This window comes from Hirundo rustica, chromosome Z, assembly GCF_015227805.2.
Source record: "Hirundo rustica isolate bHirRus1 chromosome Z, bHirRus1.pri.v3, whole genome shotgun sequence".
NCBI classification, from domain to species: domain Eukaryota; kingdom Metazoa; phylum Chordata; class Aves; order Passeriformes; family Hirundinidae; genus Hirundo; species Hirundo rustica.
Genome location: NC_053488.1, coordinates 82,007,638 through 82,024,951, shown reverse-complemented (window position 1 = coordinate 82,024,951; position 17,314 = coordinate 82,007,638). Strand labels below are relative to the sequence as shown.

The 17,314-nt window shown below is 40.6% G+C and overlaps 1 protein-coding gene across 1 annotated transcript in view; it reads left to right on the top strand.

The window, feature by feature from the left end:
* Positions 1-17,314, top strand: part of MSH3 (mutS homolog 3) — a 92,790-nt gene that overhangs the window by 69,560 nt on the left and 5,916 nt on the right. The window contains exons 19-20 of the mRNA XM_058424111.1: positions 440-554; positions 3,885-4,042. Coding sequence (XP_058280094.1) covers positions 440-554; positions 3,885-4,042 — 273 coding nt within the window. The remainder of the gene's footprint in view (positions 1-439; positions 555-3,884; positions 4,043-17,314) is intronic.

The window sequence follows — 17,314 nt, the reverse complement described above, 5'->3', positions numbered from 1 at the left end:
TCACACTGTCCATATATTGGTTAATCTCAGCTGTACAACTGTTGGAATTATCTTTGTGCTAACTCCCCCACCATTATCAGTTTGTACCTCTTTCCCCAGTGCTTTGTGTTTGTAGGATACCATTTATTTGATTTCCATTTTCCTTTTAAATTGCATTATCGTTCTTCAACTCCCCACATCTTTCCTCTGAAGTCCACTCAAAGTGTTAGTTAATTTCCAGTCTTAAAATTCTGTGGCTTTATTCCACATATTTTTCCCCGAGAAAGTATTCTTTAGAAAGTATTTTCTTTAGAAATACTCGATGGCAGTAATTACTTTTTATAATTTGTATTTTTTCCTCGAAGACTTACTTCATAGATGATCTGCGGGCTTCAGTTATAGTAGTTTCACATAATCAGTTACAAAGAACACTGAGATTAATACCTTTCCTTTTTTGCAGACCAACTGTGCAAGACAAGCGGCATGAAATAATCATAAAAAATGGGAGGCACCCTGTGATCGATGTTCTGCTGGGAGAACAGGATCAGTATGTTCCAAACACCACCAGCCTTTCTGTAAGTACCCAGAAACTGACTGAGCTTCAGAATCATTCAGGGCAAGGAGACTGGTGTGAGCTTCTTGGCCAGTAAGTTGGAATAGGTAATCTAAATCATACAGCCTGATGGGCTGCATTTCAGAGAGGTGTTGCTAGATGTCACCACATCTGTTCTGTCCCTCTGCTGATTCGTTTCAGCCAGATGATCTTTTTACAACCTTGTTCAGTCTCAAGGCTGAAAAGAAAATAAAGGTAGTCTCAAAATCAGGAAAATATGTTTCAATCAAATTATTATTTTCAAAAAACAAATTAATAACTACAGTTTTTTTAACAGTGTTATTGTAGGGAGTCTGCATTTTGTCAAAACTCTAATTTTTGGATTTCTTTTTAATATAAAAAATACATATTACAGGTTCAGTTTTCCAGATTAATTCTAAGATTGCTTGCATTTTTTAAATGTATTTCTCTACTATACAGTTTCCTTTCTTTATGGAAATATTAGTGTCATACAGCCTTTTTTCCTGATAAGCTAAAATCTGTCTTTTAAATTACATGCCTGTTTGAAGTTTTTTGTTAAATATTTATCTCTCCATATACTTTTATAAATATTAAATATCTGTTCTTAATGAATATAAAAGATACCTTCACAGCTTGTCTCTGAGGTGTCTCTTCCTCTTTGTACAGTAAATGTTGGAAAGATATGAAACAGCTGCCAGAGTGGGACATTGCTGTAAAAATAGCATTTAGATTTGTATTTATTTCTTGGAGAACATTTTCAAGTGCTGTTCTGTACTGAACAATGATACAGATATTTTGTAATACATCAGAGAATGTTTTCAAAATTATTTGTCAACTCCAAACAAGTGACAGATGGCACTTCCAAAAAAAATCAGCATGTCATTCAGGAATCATCATGCACTTTTCCCTCTTTAGTCCCATTCTTATCCTGGCTTTCCAAACACTGAATATTACAAAACCAAGTTACCATGGCAGAATCACTCTTGCTTGTACAGTTCTTTGAGTTTTCTTTTTCTTGAGAGAGGTAGGTGGGAACCAGTTTATTAAAGCATCTCCAGTTTTCAACTGATGTGCTTGAGTCAGCAGGAAAATAGATTTCCTGTCATGTTTTCAGCTGAAATGTTGTGAAATATCCAACTTGAGGAGAAGTTTGTTTTTTTTCTTTAATCCCCTGAAATAAACAGCTTATTTTTCCATTCCCCCTCTCCTCCTCAAACATTTGTGGATTGTTTTAGAACTTTCAACTTTGGCCGTGAATTCCAATAAGATGTTGGCTTACGGCTGCATCAGCTATAAGGACAGAGGGTTCTCTGGTCTGATAGTACAGCAGATGTTCTTTCTGAAAACCAGAACCCTGGCAGAGCAGCCATCAGTCCCACAGCATGGCTGGAGGGAGCCTGGACAGACACCAGACACCTGCAAAAAATTTGTGGATCCTAACAGATGAACTTGTGAACTCATTCTGGTTTTGAGTATCTATAAATTCTGTTGTGTTGAGCCTTGACAAAATTTTAGTAGCAGTACTGAATTACACTTTGGAGACCAGAATGTTATGAATTTTGTTCTCATATAGTCATGTGTACTTTATTACATCCAATCCTTTATTCCCAATAATGACATTTTCTACATTTTGACTGTATTGTGACTTCCATATGGATGAGGGTTTCTTTGCAAAAGCTGATCAGCTTTTTACATATAATATATACTGATGTCCTATATCTTCTCTAATACCTGATTTATAACATAAGTGACAGTCCTATCTGCATTTTGTGTGTGTCCCTATAAACAGAATGAAAACCTAGTCTGAAACCCAAGTCTGAAGATTTTTAGACCTGCTGCATGGAGATTTGTTGGTTGCTGTTACCACAGTGCCTGATCAGTGCCAAGTTCCCTGCATACTGTGACTAATGTCCATTATGCACAGCTTGTCCTCTCTCCCTTGCCCCTCCCGTGGGGCAGTGGAGAGTGCTGGCTCCTGTTTAGTTCATTGCTTGGTGCATTTCATCAGATGCATCTGGTGGAAAAGCCTAGCTGTGTGATGTCCTTGCATAACTTAAGCTCTTAGTCTTGACTGGGGCTGTAATAAGCTTCATAGGTTCATTGACAAGTTTTAATTTTGTATCAGCAATTGTCTTGCACAAGAGGAAGACAGCTCTACTGAAGCTGTAGACACAGAGCAATACTGTGGCGAGTCTTACAGCTGAGATGAATTCTTGTATCTGATTCCATTTTCTTGGGTCTGGTTTTAATGATTCGAGACAGTGATGGAGATTGGGTGTGGTCTGCTCACAGTATCTGTGTTAAAGTCAAGTATTGCCAGGCTCAGGAATGTCTTGATGCCTTGTAGCCACTCTGAATGTCCTTATGTCATAACCCAGCCAAGCAGTTGTGAATGTAAAACCAAGGTCAGATCTTTGCCTACCAGATCTTCTTATTTGACAGCGAGAACTCAGACTGGAGAGGAATCCAGATCACAACCAAATTGGGGCAGTGCTGGTTGTGCTGGAAGCTCGCTATTTTCTCCCTTTCTCCAGAGAAATTGCACAGAACCCCAGAGTGGTTTGGACTGGGAGGAACCATAAAGCTCATCTCGTTCCACCCCCTGCCATGGGCAGGGACACCTTCCACTATCCCAGGGTGCTCCAGCCTGGCCTTGGACACTGCCAGGGATCCAGGGGCAGCCACAGCTTCTCTGGGCACCCTGTGCCAGGGCCTGCCCACCCTCCCAGGGAACAATTCCTTGCCCATATCCCATCCATCCCTGCCCTCTGGCACTGGGAAGCCATTCCCCGTGTCCTGTCCCTCCAGCCCTTGTCCATTGTCTCTCTCCATCTTTCCTGCAGCCCCTTCAGGCACCGCAAGGCCACACTGAGGTCACCCCAAAGCTTCTCCTGTCCGGGGTGAGCAATGCCAGCTCTCGCAGCCTTTCCTCCCAGCAGAGCTGCTCCATCCCTCTGCTCATCCTGGAGCCTCCTCTGGCCTAGCTGCATCCAGCCCTGCGTCCTTCAGCATCCCTCATTGCTTCCTGTACTGGTGACCAAATTCCTTGATTCTTTCTGGGCTCCTTGATGGAGAACAAGAAGGTTCCCCATCACTGTGTCCATATTGCTTGAGAGTAATCAAAGTTGATTTTGGTGCATCTGGGGCATGATAATACCTGGAAAGGTGAATGTGATGAACTCCAAGAATGGAGGAAAGCTACTCACCTAGAAATAGAACATTTAACCCTGCAGATTTGTCTGTATCCTTCTAAGTACGCATGCACATCAGACCTTTTGGCAGAAGCACTATGTGCAGGGCAATGTATTTTACCACTGTTTTGTGTTTCTAGGGAGATGGTGAAAGGGTCATGATCATAACAGGGCCCAACATGGGAGGGAAGAGCTCCTACATCAAGCAAGTGGCACTGATCACAGTCATGGCACAGATCGGCTCTTTTGTTCCTGCAGAAGAGGCCACAATTGGTGTTGTGGATGGAATTTTTACCAGGTAATCTCTCAAAACTGGAAATGCTATTGTAGAAGGGCGTGTGTATATCAAAGTATAATTTATTTTTTCATTTAGAACCTCAGAATTTATACCTGAAGTTTCCCTTTTTTTCATTTTAAAGGCACGTTAGGTTCACTGCTAGGTTTTGATTCCGTTTTTTTGGTAAACTATGGTACTTGTTTTGTAATCTTTGAATCATCAAAGGGTAAGAATTTTAATGTGGCTGTCTTGATTAACATTCAGGTATCTGGTTTACCTGCCTGAATGGATATCTCACCTAGATTTATGCTGTTGGGTGTTGGCCAAATGTTTCCCCTAAAATGAATGTTGTCACCTCTGAAAATCACAGTTTCTGTTGGGAAGCTCTGTTGTGTACACTCACAATATTACAGACTGAAAATTTTGGGCTGCATATATTCCATGCTTAATCTCCTTCCTGTACTATCAGTCCTAAACACACTTACTCCTAAGCACCCTTGATGTCCTTTTAAGAATGAATAATGACAGTTTATTTCACTATCTCATTCTTGAGACATTGCTGAGTAATTTGTAAAAATTATCAGTAGAGTCAAAACTCTTGATATTATAACTTAATACTGCTAGGGCTTATTGCCCTGTTCCCGCCCCACCCCCCCCCCCCGCTCCCCCCCCTTTTTCTTTAATAATTGCTTTAATTAGTCAAAGTCTTGTGTTACTGGTGGTATTTGAGATGGATTATCATTAATGGTTATAAGTTCCACAGCCATCAGGTGCCTAAGCTTGAATTTCTGGAAATTCCTGTTCTCTGATGCCAGTGTGCATTCCAGATTTTAATCAGGAACCTGAGGTACTGCTCACCTGCAATTGCTTCATCCTGTGATAGTGTTGTGTTCTTACTTTCCACTATGTCACGACAAAAACAAATGAAAATCACACCTTGATGCAGTGCTAAGCACATTAGCAAACAATTTGTATCCTCTTCTCAGAAGTAACTGGAGATGAGAATTCAAAATCCTTCGCTTTTTTCCCCGCCCTGTGTTGGAAGTAATGGACTGGTTGATGGGGTGAGCATTTCTTGTGGGGACACAGAGATACACAGGATTTGGTTTGCATTACAGAAGGAGCATTACAGCATCACTAAACATTTGAAGATTATTTTTGTTTTCTTCTGTGTTTCGTAGCTGAACATGGAGTATTTCACTTGGGTTCGCACTTCCTTAAATTCTAATCATACACACGTAAATCAGTTACTCTCAAGCTGGATATCTGCTTTCCTTTCCTTTTCCTAGACTGTCATTGCAAAAGGATGATTTCTGCAGAAAATACTAAATATACGACACAGTCATTGGGAGAGACATTTTGTTTTGTGCCCACTTGAAAGAGAATAAATTGGGATTTTATCTGTGTTCCATCTGTTCCCCAGTGTATTTCCCTGATTCCCCTTCACTTTTCTCTGTATTAGAATAAAACCCAACTAATTTTCACAACTTTTCTGATAAAGTAGTGTGGTCAAAGGTAAAGCTTCTGCTTTCAGACTTACAGCCAAGCAGAGAAAGAGTGGTTTTTTTACTCTGTGAGGTTTCAGACCATGTAATTTGTAGCCCTGTCACATTCTAATACAGGGGATTGAAGGTTTTTTTTTCTCCTTGTCTGTATGAGTTTTGGAAGCTCAGCTGGACGTGCCATTCCTCATTTAATGTGATATGTATCAAACACCAGATGACTATGTGGGAGAATTACAGAAATTCTTGTAATTGCACCAGCAATTAAGAGTATAGTAATTGACTCAGTATTAATGAGGAAAAAATAGATAATACTTTATTAAGATAGAAGTAGTCATGCATCAGTTAAAAGGTAACGAGACAAAAAGGAAGAAAAGGAACAGCTTAGCAGATTCTGCTTGAGATGTACAGACACTGTCCAGGAAGGAGGCACCTCTCTTTTGGCTGGTTCAGGGGGCTTTTTTTGGGTCAGTTTTGGTTTTCTTCAGGGTTCCAGGAAAAGTCTTAAACTCTATAAAGTCTGTCAAGCAGGTTAATATGGTGTTGCATTCAGCCATGGATTTTCTCAGACACAGAAAGTTATCCTTGAAATAGTTTTTAATGCCTGGTTTGAGGAAAGAATCAATAAATCAGCTGCCACATATTATGTTTTGCTTGAGATTTAATGCTTTTTTCTAAAGCCTTAGCTTTTGCCCTATACTCTCCTTTGGTAGAGAATGAGCTGAAAGAGATCAGAGACTTTCTCTTAACTCCCATCCAATTTTGCCTTTTTGTTGTTGTTGTTGTTTTTGTTTTCATCTTTTATGCTTTGTTTTGCAGGTTGGTTTTGTTTGGATTTTTAAAAACGATTAATTTTTTTTTTTTAATGATAACAGCTATGTAGACCTCCTTTATGTGTAGCTGTGCTCTATCCCGCACTGGGCAGACGCCGGCCTCTGGCAGGCTCAGATCTGCACAGCGACCAGGATGTTGCCAGTTCGGATGGGCACGCAGGTTATCTTTACCTGCTGGCTCTGCTGCTCAGCAGCAGCTGGACCAAGTAGTGTCATGACAGCAGCGGCAGTAAGAAAAGGATGGCTCTCGGCTAGGCAGGTTAGAAGATGTTTATTCAGGCCTAACTGCGGTAGCACCACAGCTAGTCCAAAACCGCAGGCCAGAGAGAGGCCAGAGAGAGGTAAAGAGCGTTTGAATCTCCCTCCTTTCATCTTATAAGCGGGGGAGGGATCAGGGGAGGTTACAACAAGGCAACGGATTAGAGGATTCAGGAGGCAACAAGGGGGTGTCCCCTTCCAAGCTTCTGACCAACCATCTCCAGAGGAGAGGAATTCCCTCCAGGCGACCTATCACCTGAAGCCCTCTTCGGATGATTTCTCAATCTTGGGAGGGGTCCCGAAGTGATAGGCAGGCTGTCCCAGAGCTGGGGGAGCAGAGGGGATAGACAAGGATAGGTGGGGGGTGGGATGATTGACATACAACACCTTGTTATACAGAAAACTCAAAAGGGGATGGACTGTTACAAAACTGGGGGTACAGTGAACTGAACCATAACATAAAACTTCTTATAAAAACCTAATAAAACAGTTCTTGCACCACCACATCTATGCACTGCCACCCCAGGCCACAAGGTCTTGCTGAAAAAAGTGTTAATTTTCATTTTGTTGTTGGTATCGTCAGTATATTTTAATACTTTAAAAACTTAACATGGGAAGGTGTCAGTCTCCAGGGTACTTCCATCACTACTGTGGTGGTGGTTTGGGGAATGCTGTTAGTGTGGCACCCCTGCAGGGGGGGATGCTCAGGGATGCAGGGAAGGACGTAGTAAAGGATGCAGGGAGGGATCAGTCAGTGATGCTGCAAAGGCTGGCTCTGTGAGGGGTTCTGTGCACCAGGATTTCCAAGCATTCTGCATGATAAACCTTTTTCAGTTTTGGTGCTTTATCCTGCAGTCCCTTTTTTGGTTTGTAGACTGCATCTTCCACGTGTGAATTTATATAGGTTTAAGGGATTTGTATCCCCAGGATTTGTGTCTTGTTTCCCAAGTAAGGTTTCCATGGAAATTGAAAGGTTGCTATTATGGTTATTCCTTGTGATATGTCGTGCTTATAAATTGACTTTAAATATGGGATTACATTAAATGTTTTAAAGATGCAAGAGGAATTGCTTACAGGTATAGTGAAGATAGGAATTATCTTTCTTCATTACTGGGCAGATAAGACAGGACAGTGCTGAGCCTAGCCCAGACTAAGGGGAGGATGCAGGACTTTGAGGATGTTTGCTGGCTAGTTTCCTTTCTCCAGTAAGGGAGAATGTTTTCTTGCATTCTTTTCTTAAAGAATTTTAACTTAATCAGTAGAATTATATTTAAAAAAAATTAGATGGGTTTTGAAGAGGTTGACATCCCATTTATATTGACTTTTAATGGGTTTGGATGTTTAATTCTCTGATGTTTGAAATTTCCCATCCAAGTTTCTCCTTGCAGTAAATGGGCTCATTTTCTACTTTAAAATTGACCTTCTGTTTTTGTTAGTTCTAACACAGTAATTCAGACACTGAAATTAATAGGCTGTTTACATATGTGTGTAGGGAGTAGGGAGACAAAGCAAGGGTGGGCATCCATGTATGGAGGAATTAATGACAGGAATTCTGCTGGCCTAATCATGCCTCGGGAGGGGTGGTGTTCAGCTGCTGAAGAAAGCTGACCTCTACAGAAGTCCCTCTTCTAATCAATTATGGATAAAATTTCCCATTGCTAGGAGGCTTTATCCTACTTCCTGTGGGCCAGCAGAAGCTGTTTATGAGGGTCTATGTTCAAAATTGGGAGGGAGAGGGAGAATGCTAGAGCACTTTGAAGGCAAAACATCTTCAAATAAACAAGTTAATTAACAGTTCAGATTATCAAGTGCCTTCAAGATTTGAGAATCAATTTTTTGGACATCACAAGCTGCCATCAGAAAGAATCCTGTGAAGGAGAGCAACCCTTGCCAGTGCCAGGTGATTGTACAGGGGACAGAGTAATTTCCTTCCTAGAGCACTTGCCTGGGTTTCTCTTCCTGTGTTGAACTAAGAGCTATTTTCACTTATTTCAGAGAGCTAGCACAGTCACTACAGTGACCCACATCTTCCAGTGAGGTTTCATCCTAGTCAAGCTGGAAATGCTATTAAAAGTGCAGCTTTAGTTGTCTGAACTAATAGTGTCCTGTGCTTCAAATGCCTTTGAGGACTGCCCCTTGCAGGTGGTCTGCCTCATGCTGAAAGGTTACAATAGTAAACAGAGGCATTGCTAAGATGCATGTAGATTATCCTCTCATGCACTTGGTCTCTCTTTAAAGAGTTACCTTGCTGTTTACAGCCTCTCAGCATGACTTTGTTCCTCATGGTATCAAATACAGCTGAAATTGTCTGTAGGGTGTTGAGAAGGCAGGGTTGGAGGAGGTTGGTAGTGACGGTGTGTAGGTGGTGGCTGCCTGGGGAAGCTGCAGGTCAGCATTTCCACTCCATGCAAGGCATGCAGTCGCCTGCCCTTGGAGACAGTTGTCTTGAGATAGTTCCTTCACATTGCATGATCTGTATTTAGGTGTAAAAACTTTCTTCTGCATTTTCTCCTTGTAACAGATGAGTTAAATGTATTTTTAACATGGAGGGCACTCCTCATTGCTGAGTCTGCAGTTAGGAGGTACTCACTTGTTTCAGATTTCCAGTATATATATGAAAATGTTGTGAAAACAGATTATGGTTGCTCACCTTGGCTATGGAGGGATGTTTTTTAATTCTAGCTTGTATTACATGTCTGTATACAGAGTCCCTCAGATAGACAGAGCCACAGTGTAATCCTGTCTGTCCCAACTCTGAAGTCACTCTTTTGGTATTTTATAATCTGTTGTTCTTGTATAATGATGTTGAACATGTGTAAAAGCTGTTTGTTCAATTAAAACCAGAGCACAGAAATCTTTGGACAGCTGAGCACTGAAATAATAGAGGAGTTTCATCCCCCTCACCACTGGCCTTAGTTGGGTCACATAAATTCCAGCCACCAAGGTCCAATCCCAGACATGTACCTTGGAGTGGCTTTTCTGAGTTGGTTGATATATTCAGTAAAGGAGGGGGATTTTGATCACACCAAGCAGCAACAGAACAACTGAGAGCCTTGCTAAGTGAAGATCCTGTTGAAAATTGCATTCCAGGTCCATGGAGTGTCAGCTGTGTTCCTCCCAGCTGTGGCCTGAGGCGACACAGCTCAGGTGGTGAACACATCACTTTGCAGGGTCTAGCCAAGCATGTCCAAACAGGCAGTGTCCACCCTTGAGAGGATACCCAGGTGTGTGCATGACTCAGTTTGCCACAGGAGCGTCAGTGACCAGGGTATGGCCAGTCCCAGCTCAGGGGCTGCAGCTGCTCCTGAGGGCATCTCTGATCTCTCCTCCCTGTGACAGGGCCCAGGGAAGAGCTGGAGCTGTGTCAGGGGAGGTTTATGTTGCATTTCAGGGAAAGGTTCTTCCCCAGAGGGTGCTGGGCGCTGCCCAGGGAATGGGCACGGCCCTGAGGCTGCCAGAGCTCCAGAGGTGTTTGGACACTGCTCCCAGGGATGCACAGGGGGGATTGTTGGGGTGTCTGTGCAGGGACAGGGGTGGGACTGGAAGAACTGTGGGTCCCTTCCAGCTCAGGGGATTCTGTGATCAGTCCAGCTGGGCTATTTCACCCCAACTGAGCTTGGTTTTGTGTGATACTCTGCCTTGGAGGCAGAAGTACCCATGAGATATTCCTTCTTTTCCATGAAACAGAACTGGTGTGAGGAAAGCACTCTTCTTCTGCCTCCCCAGTATCTGGACAGAGTAACCATGCATGTTTTTAACATACTATGCATTCCAGGTTAAAGAAGAAAATGCTATTACTTAACATGGTGACACTGATGAGATTCAGTCTCTGTTTATTGTTAGGGAGCTGCTGGAGCAGCCAAGACATTTCCTCAGTCCCTCTAAGTGGGAACTTGGTGCTGTTCTGCCAGCTGGGGGCTGTACTTCCCTTGCTGTGCCACTGCTCAGGTGGGATCTTCAGCTGATCTGAAACCCACTCAGACCAAGTGTGGCCCATTCCACTGAGGTTTGTGATTTCTGCACCCTCACATGGGAGACAGCATAATGGCATTAAAAAATAAATCAGTTTTTGAATGCCTGCTTGAGTGGTGTGCCTGGCACTGCTCATCTCCATCATCCCCTGAGCAGAGTGCCACATCAGTCACTTGCATTTGGATCCGCAGAGGTGGAAGAGGAAAGGCTATTTGTGTGTTCCAAAGTGACATTTCTGTTATGATTTGCCCACAGGCATTGTGGATCCTCTCACATTTTTTTTCCTGTGCCTTGACTGTTTTCACCTAAAAGAGATTTATGGGGCAGAAAATAAGAGAATGTTTGTGGCTGTGTCCCTGTAGGCTTGTGCAGGATGCATGGAGCCCTCAGCCTCTTCCCAATATTGGGAAAGAATTGATGTTAAGGCTTAGAGGACAGTTTAGAGATGGAGGATTTCTTCAAAGCAAACTAAAATACCCAAGAAAACTCAGTCCTCATTACTCCAGACTTCTGTGGAGGCCATGTATCAAACAAGCCATAGTACTTTCTTCTGTATGGTTTATTAAAATGTCTGTTTTTCTGATCTGTAAATGGTGGAATTACTCTCAAAAAGGTCAAGCCTTATAACAGATGTATTGTGAGCGTTACCTGCATTTACAGCTATTTAATTCTGATAACTTGACAAAGTCATATTACTGTTTCACAAGTGCATGAAAGAAACAAGTAGACAAACATTTTATTTTAACTGGATAAAATGTACATACCTGTGGCATTATCACAAATTTCAGTAAGGTTTAAAATCATTATGAAAACAAATACTATATTTATATTTTATACCTGCAAGCATTTGGGCAATTTACTTGGGATGCTTGTATTTTATTTTATTTTTTCTTTCCTTCATTGAAATGCCACCATCATTCAAGTTTGACAGATACTTAAAATGGCATGATGTACTTTAGGCTGCTTTTAGATTTACTTTCAGGTTAAAATGTTCCAAGGTCTGCTAAGAGTATATTTTGTAAGAACTCATGAGAAAATCAGAAAGCACAGGATGGAGTGGGTATGTGAAGCAGGAAAAAGAATGTTTCTGTCAAAGTAGCAACTGAGTGGAAGATGTTTTCCAAGTGCTTTTTGCAATACGTTGAGGTAAATCACATGAGAACAAAAGCAAAATAATACTCCTAACTATTAATGGATGTGACTGTTCCATTGATGTAACCTTTCATGGCAAAATGCATTCACAACTTTTTGTAACTAGGCAAACCACGTAACACTTAATTTCATTCAGCCAGCTTAATTGGCTTATCAGAAGGGAGGTGCACAGGAGAAGCACAGAGCAGGGGAAATAATTGTATTTAAAATAATAAATAGATAACAACCTCCATTATTAGAAATGGTCCTATTTGCATAGGAATAGGCAGATATTGCCTTTCATTTTTATTTCACTTTTGGATTTTTTTGGTTTTAACTCTAAAGACCAAAGACTATGTTTAAAAAAAAACCCCTTGCTTCCGTTTATTTCTTTATTAACTTTAAAGATTTCTTCAAAGCTTACAGGGTATGGTGGTGAAGATATTTTTCCCTAGAAATACCACTTAAGATTACAACACTTCAGACAAATGAAGACATTCATCTAGTCAGCTTCTTCATAATCATAAAAATCTAGGCTGTGAAACCAGTGGGGAGGTGACAGCAGTGCTTGGCAGGTTCTGCAGGTGTGTACAGACATCACCAGGAGATTGATTGTTGAGTCAAAACTATGGAGGAGTTTATCTCAGCTGAACAACTTGTTTGTACATAACCTAGTTTTGGCCACAACTTCGGAGATTTTTTTTTTTTAAGTTCTTTAAACCTGAAAATAAATGTTTAAGACGTTCAGCTCTTTCTTTGGAAAAAAAAAGAAATAGAACAAAGTCTCTCCATTTGCCTGAGCAGTTAGACTCTGGAAGATAATAGTGAGAAAATTTAAAAATCGAAGGTACTTTTTCAGGTTTTTATTTATTTTGTATGTATGTAGTAATGCTTAGTGGTTCTGCCATGCACGTTGATTTATTTATTTATTGTGCAGAAAAACAGGGAGCTGTTCTCGCAAAGCAATCCCAAGAGAATGGCAAGTCCACATGAGAATTTTATATACTGACATACCAAAAAAGTATTGTTTGTATTGAAAGCACAGTGAGTCAGACAAACAGAACTTCTGGCTGTCAATAACCCCAAAGTAATTTCCAGAAATGTTACTTTTTTATGGCACAGTAATTTGTTTCATTTTGTTCCTCCTTAATTGTATTTTTGTTTACCACCAGAATAACAAGAATTACTTAAGCCTTTCATTTATGCTCACAATCAATCATGTAATTGCACCTCTGGGGTAAATTGTTCCCATCTTTTGGGGAAGAACAGGGTGCTGTATTAAAGTACATAGCACCATTTTTTATCACGTGGATAAGAAGTTTGGATTAAAAAAAAAAAAAAGAATAAGCAAAAGTTGTAGTTAGTGTTGTTAAATTGAAGAATTATTTTGTTCTATTTTTTCTAGAAAAGTTGTGTCTTGGACATATCACAGTACATTTGAACTGTAACTGCTTCTGACAGTGTTCCATGGCTCTGTAGGAACAAGTTAAGCCAGGCTGCGCATGTATCTGTAGCTAATTTGGTTTCATGTCTCTGTTCATTTCACAGAAGCATGCATCTGCAGTGTGAGGTTTGCATCTTCTCTATGTGGAGTAATGCTATATTCAACCAGACAGCCTTTGGTTTGCATACATGGCATTGGGTGAAATCTGAATACAAGCAGCCCCTATGTGTGTGGGGGCTGAAATGGGCCCTGGAAATCCACTCAGTCGGTGCAGGGCAGGTATTCACACTTAGGGAGACATGGAACACCTTCTGCTGCCCCTGACGGGGTGGAGAGGTTTTCCTCAGGATGCTGCATGGGGCCACGGGAGGAGGGAATCGGCCTGCAAAGCTGACCAGCTGTTTTACAGTGAGATTGAGTGGTTGTATTTACCTTTCTGAAACTCTTGCATCCTCTGACTTGACCCAGTCACAGTCAGAATTGGATTGTCCTTGACATCCACAGGTCTAAAGGGGAAAAGTTCACTTGTGCTGAGTGCTTCAGCCATTGTCTCTACTCTGTTGCTATAGTTCCTGCTCTTTAATCCCCCTTGGCCTTAATCCTTCAGATACAAATGCACATTAACTTGATTAACAATTACCTTGAGTTCCTCCGTGGTATCCCACAGCAGTGAGTGCAAACCTGTGCATATTTGAGGGGTTTGATTTGTCTCCGTTTTTTCACCTTCTTCAGGCTAATATTGATGACTCTCAAAGAAACACTCTAATTTGAGTATCTGCTCTTATAATTTATCCTTCAGCAAAAGGCTGGCAGTCACGAGCAGGTCTTTATCTTGACCATCAGTAACATTTACACTGATAATTTAAGAGTGGGTGATATATTTGCCCTAGGCAATTTAACGAGTGTTTTTAAGGAGTTCAAATACTGAGAGTGTTGCTGAATTTCAGAAATTTATTGGGTGTTCGTCCCTAGATAATGTAACATAACCTTTTGTAATAACTGAGTTTCTGTTATTCTATAAACTTTAGGAATGGGGGGGTGCTGGTAACTTCTTGTCACTCAGGGCCTGCATTGACTCACAGGGGTTCTATCATTGCAGCTCAGGACTATCTGTCCTGTCAGTTCAGCTGAAGCTTTGGAAAAGATCAAGTCCATGGGTGTTTTTCTTTCCTCTGGTTTCCACACACCAAAAAAAACCCCAAAACCAAAACCAAACCAAACCAATCAAACAAACAAACAAAACAAACAAACAAACCAAACAAACAAACCAACCAAACAAACAAACAAAAAACCCACAAAAACCAAACCAAAACAAAAAAAAACCCCACACAAAACCAACAACAATGCGCTTCACATCTTGAAAGTTAATCCTATCAGAAATGTTTCTTTTAAAACACCAGGGTGCTGGTGTGTTCAGCATTCCCCTGTGGGCCAGCTGTAGAAGGAAAGGAGGGTTTCAGTGATTATTTGTTCTGGCTGCTTCAGTTACCTAGTGATACTGAGAAAGGGGAAAACAGATGTAAGAACCACTATGAAATTGAGTATTGAAATCACTTTGGACTCACTTTTCTTTCTAGGATAATGCAAAGTTTGTATCCCTCAGAGTAATTTAATATCTACATTAATCTCTCAGTGACTGAGAGAATCACGTATCTACAATAATGTACAAAACAAAAATATATTTTACATTGAATGCATTCTGTCAGGCTTCTCAAAAGCTCTTCTCCTAAATTAGGTAACATACCATTGGTGTTTCTGCATTTAAATTTGCAGATAAGCAGTTGTAGAAATGATTAAGCACATGTGCATGTAGACTGAAAACAGGTTTATTATCATGATTATCCTTTGATTCCGTCATCATCCATCTAACCTGGCACACTTCTTAGAAGTCGCCCATGAATAATGCAAAAGTAATACCTATCCTGATAGCCATGCTTTCTGTCATGCTTCTTTTTTCCCCCAAATCTGTAATTACAGCTTCTGTAAATTATTTTTCTTACTGTCAGTTTTTGGTTTGCAGCAGTGAGATCTGGATGGAAATGAAGAGGATGATGTACCAGTAGGCTGTGGGGGAGTGTGAAGCATTATTTTCTTGCCAATGAGCTGTTAAAAATTTGCACATGCAATCTCCTGAGGAATTACTTAATACATTGCCATTGTCCTGCCCATCCCTGGTGGGCTGCCTGTCCCCACTGCCCTGGCTGACCACACTGCTCTGCTGAGCACAGACAGGCTGTGGAGAACAAGCCCTTGCCAGGAAAGGGGTGAACTGCAAGGCAACAGCGCATCTAATCCTCCCTTTTTGTAAACTGGTTATTTTAATTTAAATTACTCCTGTGCAAATGCAGTGATCTTTGAAATGACATTTCAAAGGGGTTTGTGTGAGGGAGGGAGTGGAATTGTAAAGTTACATTATGAATTTATTTTATTCATGGTGTTCTCAGTGTTATCTTTGAATCACAGAAAGTGATTTTTGTTGATGCTGAGAGTGTTCTACACTTTATTCTTGGAGAAAAGAGTAATTTTCTTTTAATGTTAATTGTTCTTGAATTAGGTGTATTCTTCTGCAAAAGGTTCAATTTTTGGAGTAGGTATTTTAGCTGAGCTTCTAAGCTCAGATGGGTATTGCTAACATCAATGGGAAACATTGTTTAAGTTTGGGGTTTTTATCAGCATTAAATATTCTGTACAGTAGGAATCAGTAAGTACACAGGGCTGTTGACAGCTGTGTGAAAATAAGGCTCTAGGGAATGGCTTTGCAGTCTTGTTTTCTGGGATTACGTGGTGAAATGTAGCTGGGTTTTGTTACCACCATGAGCTGCTGGGCTGCTTGCTCATTTTCATAAACTATGTGAGAGATCCACAGTAAAATAAAAGAAGAATGAACTTCCTGGGGCCCACACTATGATCTTAAAACCAAGCCGACTCTAAGAGCATGTGAGATAACTTCTTTTGAGAAGTAGCACAGTTATATCCTCTGACTTACCCTCTGAAAATTAATTTACAAAACATTGCCTCTCTTGTTTCTTTCTGAGGCCTTTGACAGGAATCTTTGCTACTTGAACCAAGCACTGAAAAGAGATAACCCATAAGATGAAGAGCTTTTAATTTTGCAAGATTTGGTTGGCTGTCAAAGAGACATTAAAACAAGTGTTTTCCAGCCAAAATGCTTCTGCTGAGGCGTGATGAATCCAAAGAGACACTGCTTACACTGCCTGTCTGCACGTTTCTTGTGGGCAAGACAGGAGAGGGAGAATTTAATGTTTTAAAGTACAAAAACACTTAGGAGGAGATCTGCATTAAAATGTAGATTCAAAGCCACCGAGTCCTGGAGAAGTTTGGTGGGGTTTATTATTACTGTTGTAAATGTGAAAAAAAAGCCAAAAAAGGGTTGTTTAAGCAATAGGTTTTGTGACTCGACAACTTTTTTGGAATAATAGAGCATAAAGCTAGGGAGCAATGCCTTGCTGCAAATTAACTGATAGTTTTATAAATGCAGTTATCCACACTAAAGTCGTTATTCCTGCTTATATCTGGGATAACAGCGCTCAGCATGTATGTTCAAAAAAAACAGGTATAATTATTCTAGTGTAAAGGACCAAAGCAGAAAAAACAATTTAATCCATTTTCAAAGGATGATCTTTAAAGAGGTTTTATGCCATTTAAAAATACATATTTTTTAAAATCTATAGTTAAGCCTGAGTTAGATTTGAATGTTTTAAGATGCTGGAAAGAAAGACTTCTTTTCCAGCTGTCTTTAGCTACAAGAGAAAGATAATACTAATTTCTCTTTGTGTATTGAGAATTTAGTGAGGAAGTTCAGAAAATTATTTTTGTGAATGCAAATTAGATACAAAGCAGGCTAAAATATTTTGTGGGCTCTGTGGAAATGATGCAATCCCAGAGAAAAATGGAAGCTCTGTGTGTAATCGTCTCAAGCACACAACAGACAGCCTGTGAGATGCTGTCCCTGTAAGGAAAAGCCAAGTAAGAAATGAGAAAATAATAATGCCACTAATTGCAGGGTCAGTAACTAAGACTGAAATTGTTCATTAAGGAGCCAGAGATTATTCAAACATTAAAAGTATTTGTCATTCTGATTAATGTATTTGCAGTTTCTGGTGTTAAAACAGGCCTAAGTTCTCTCTGGATC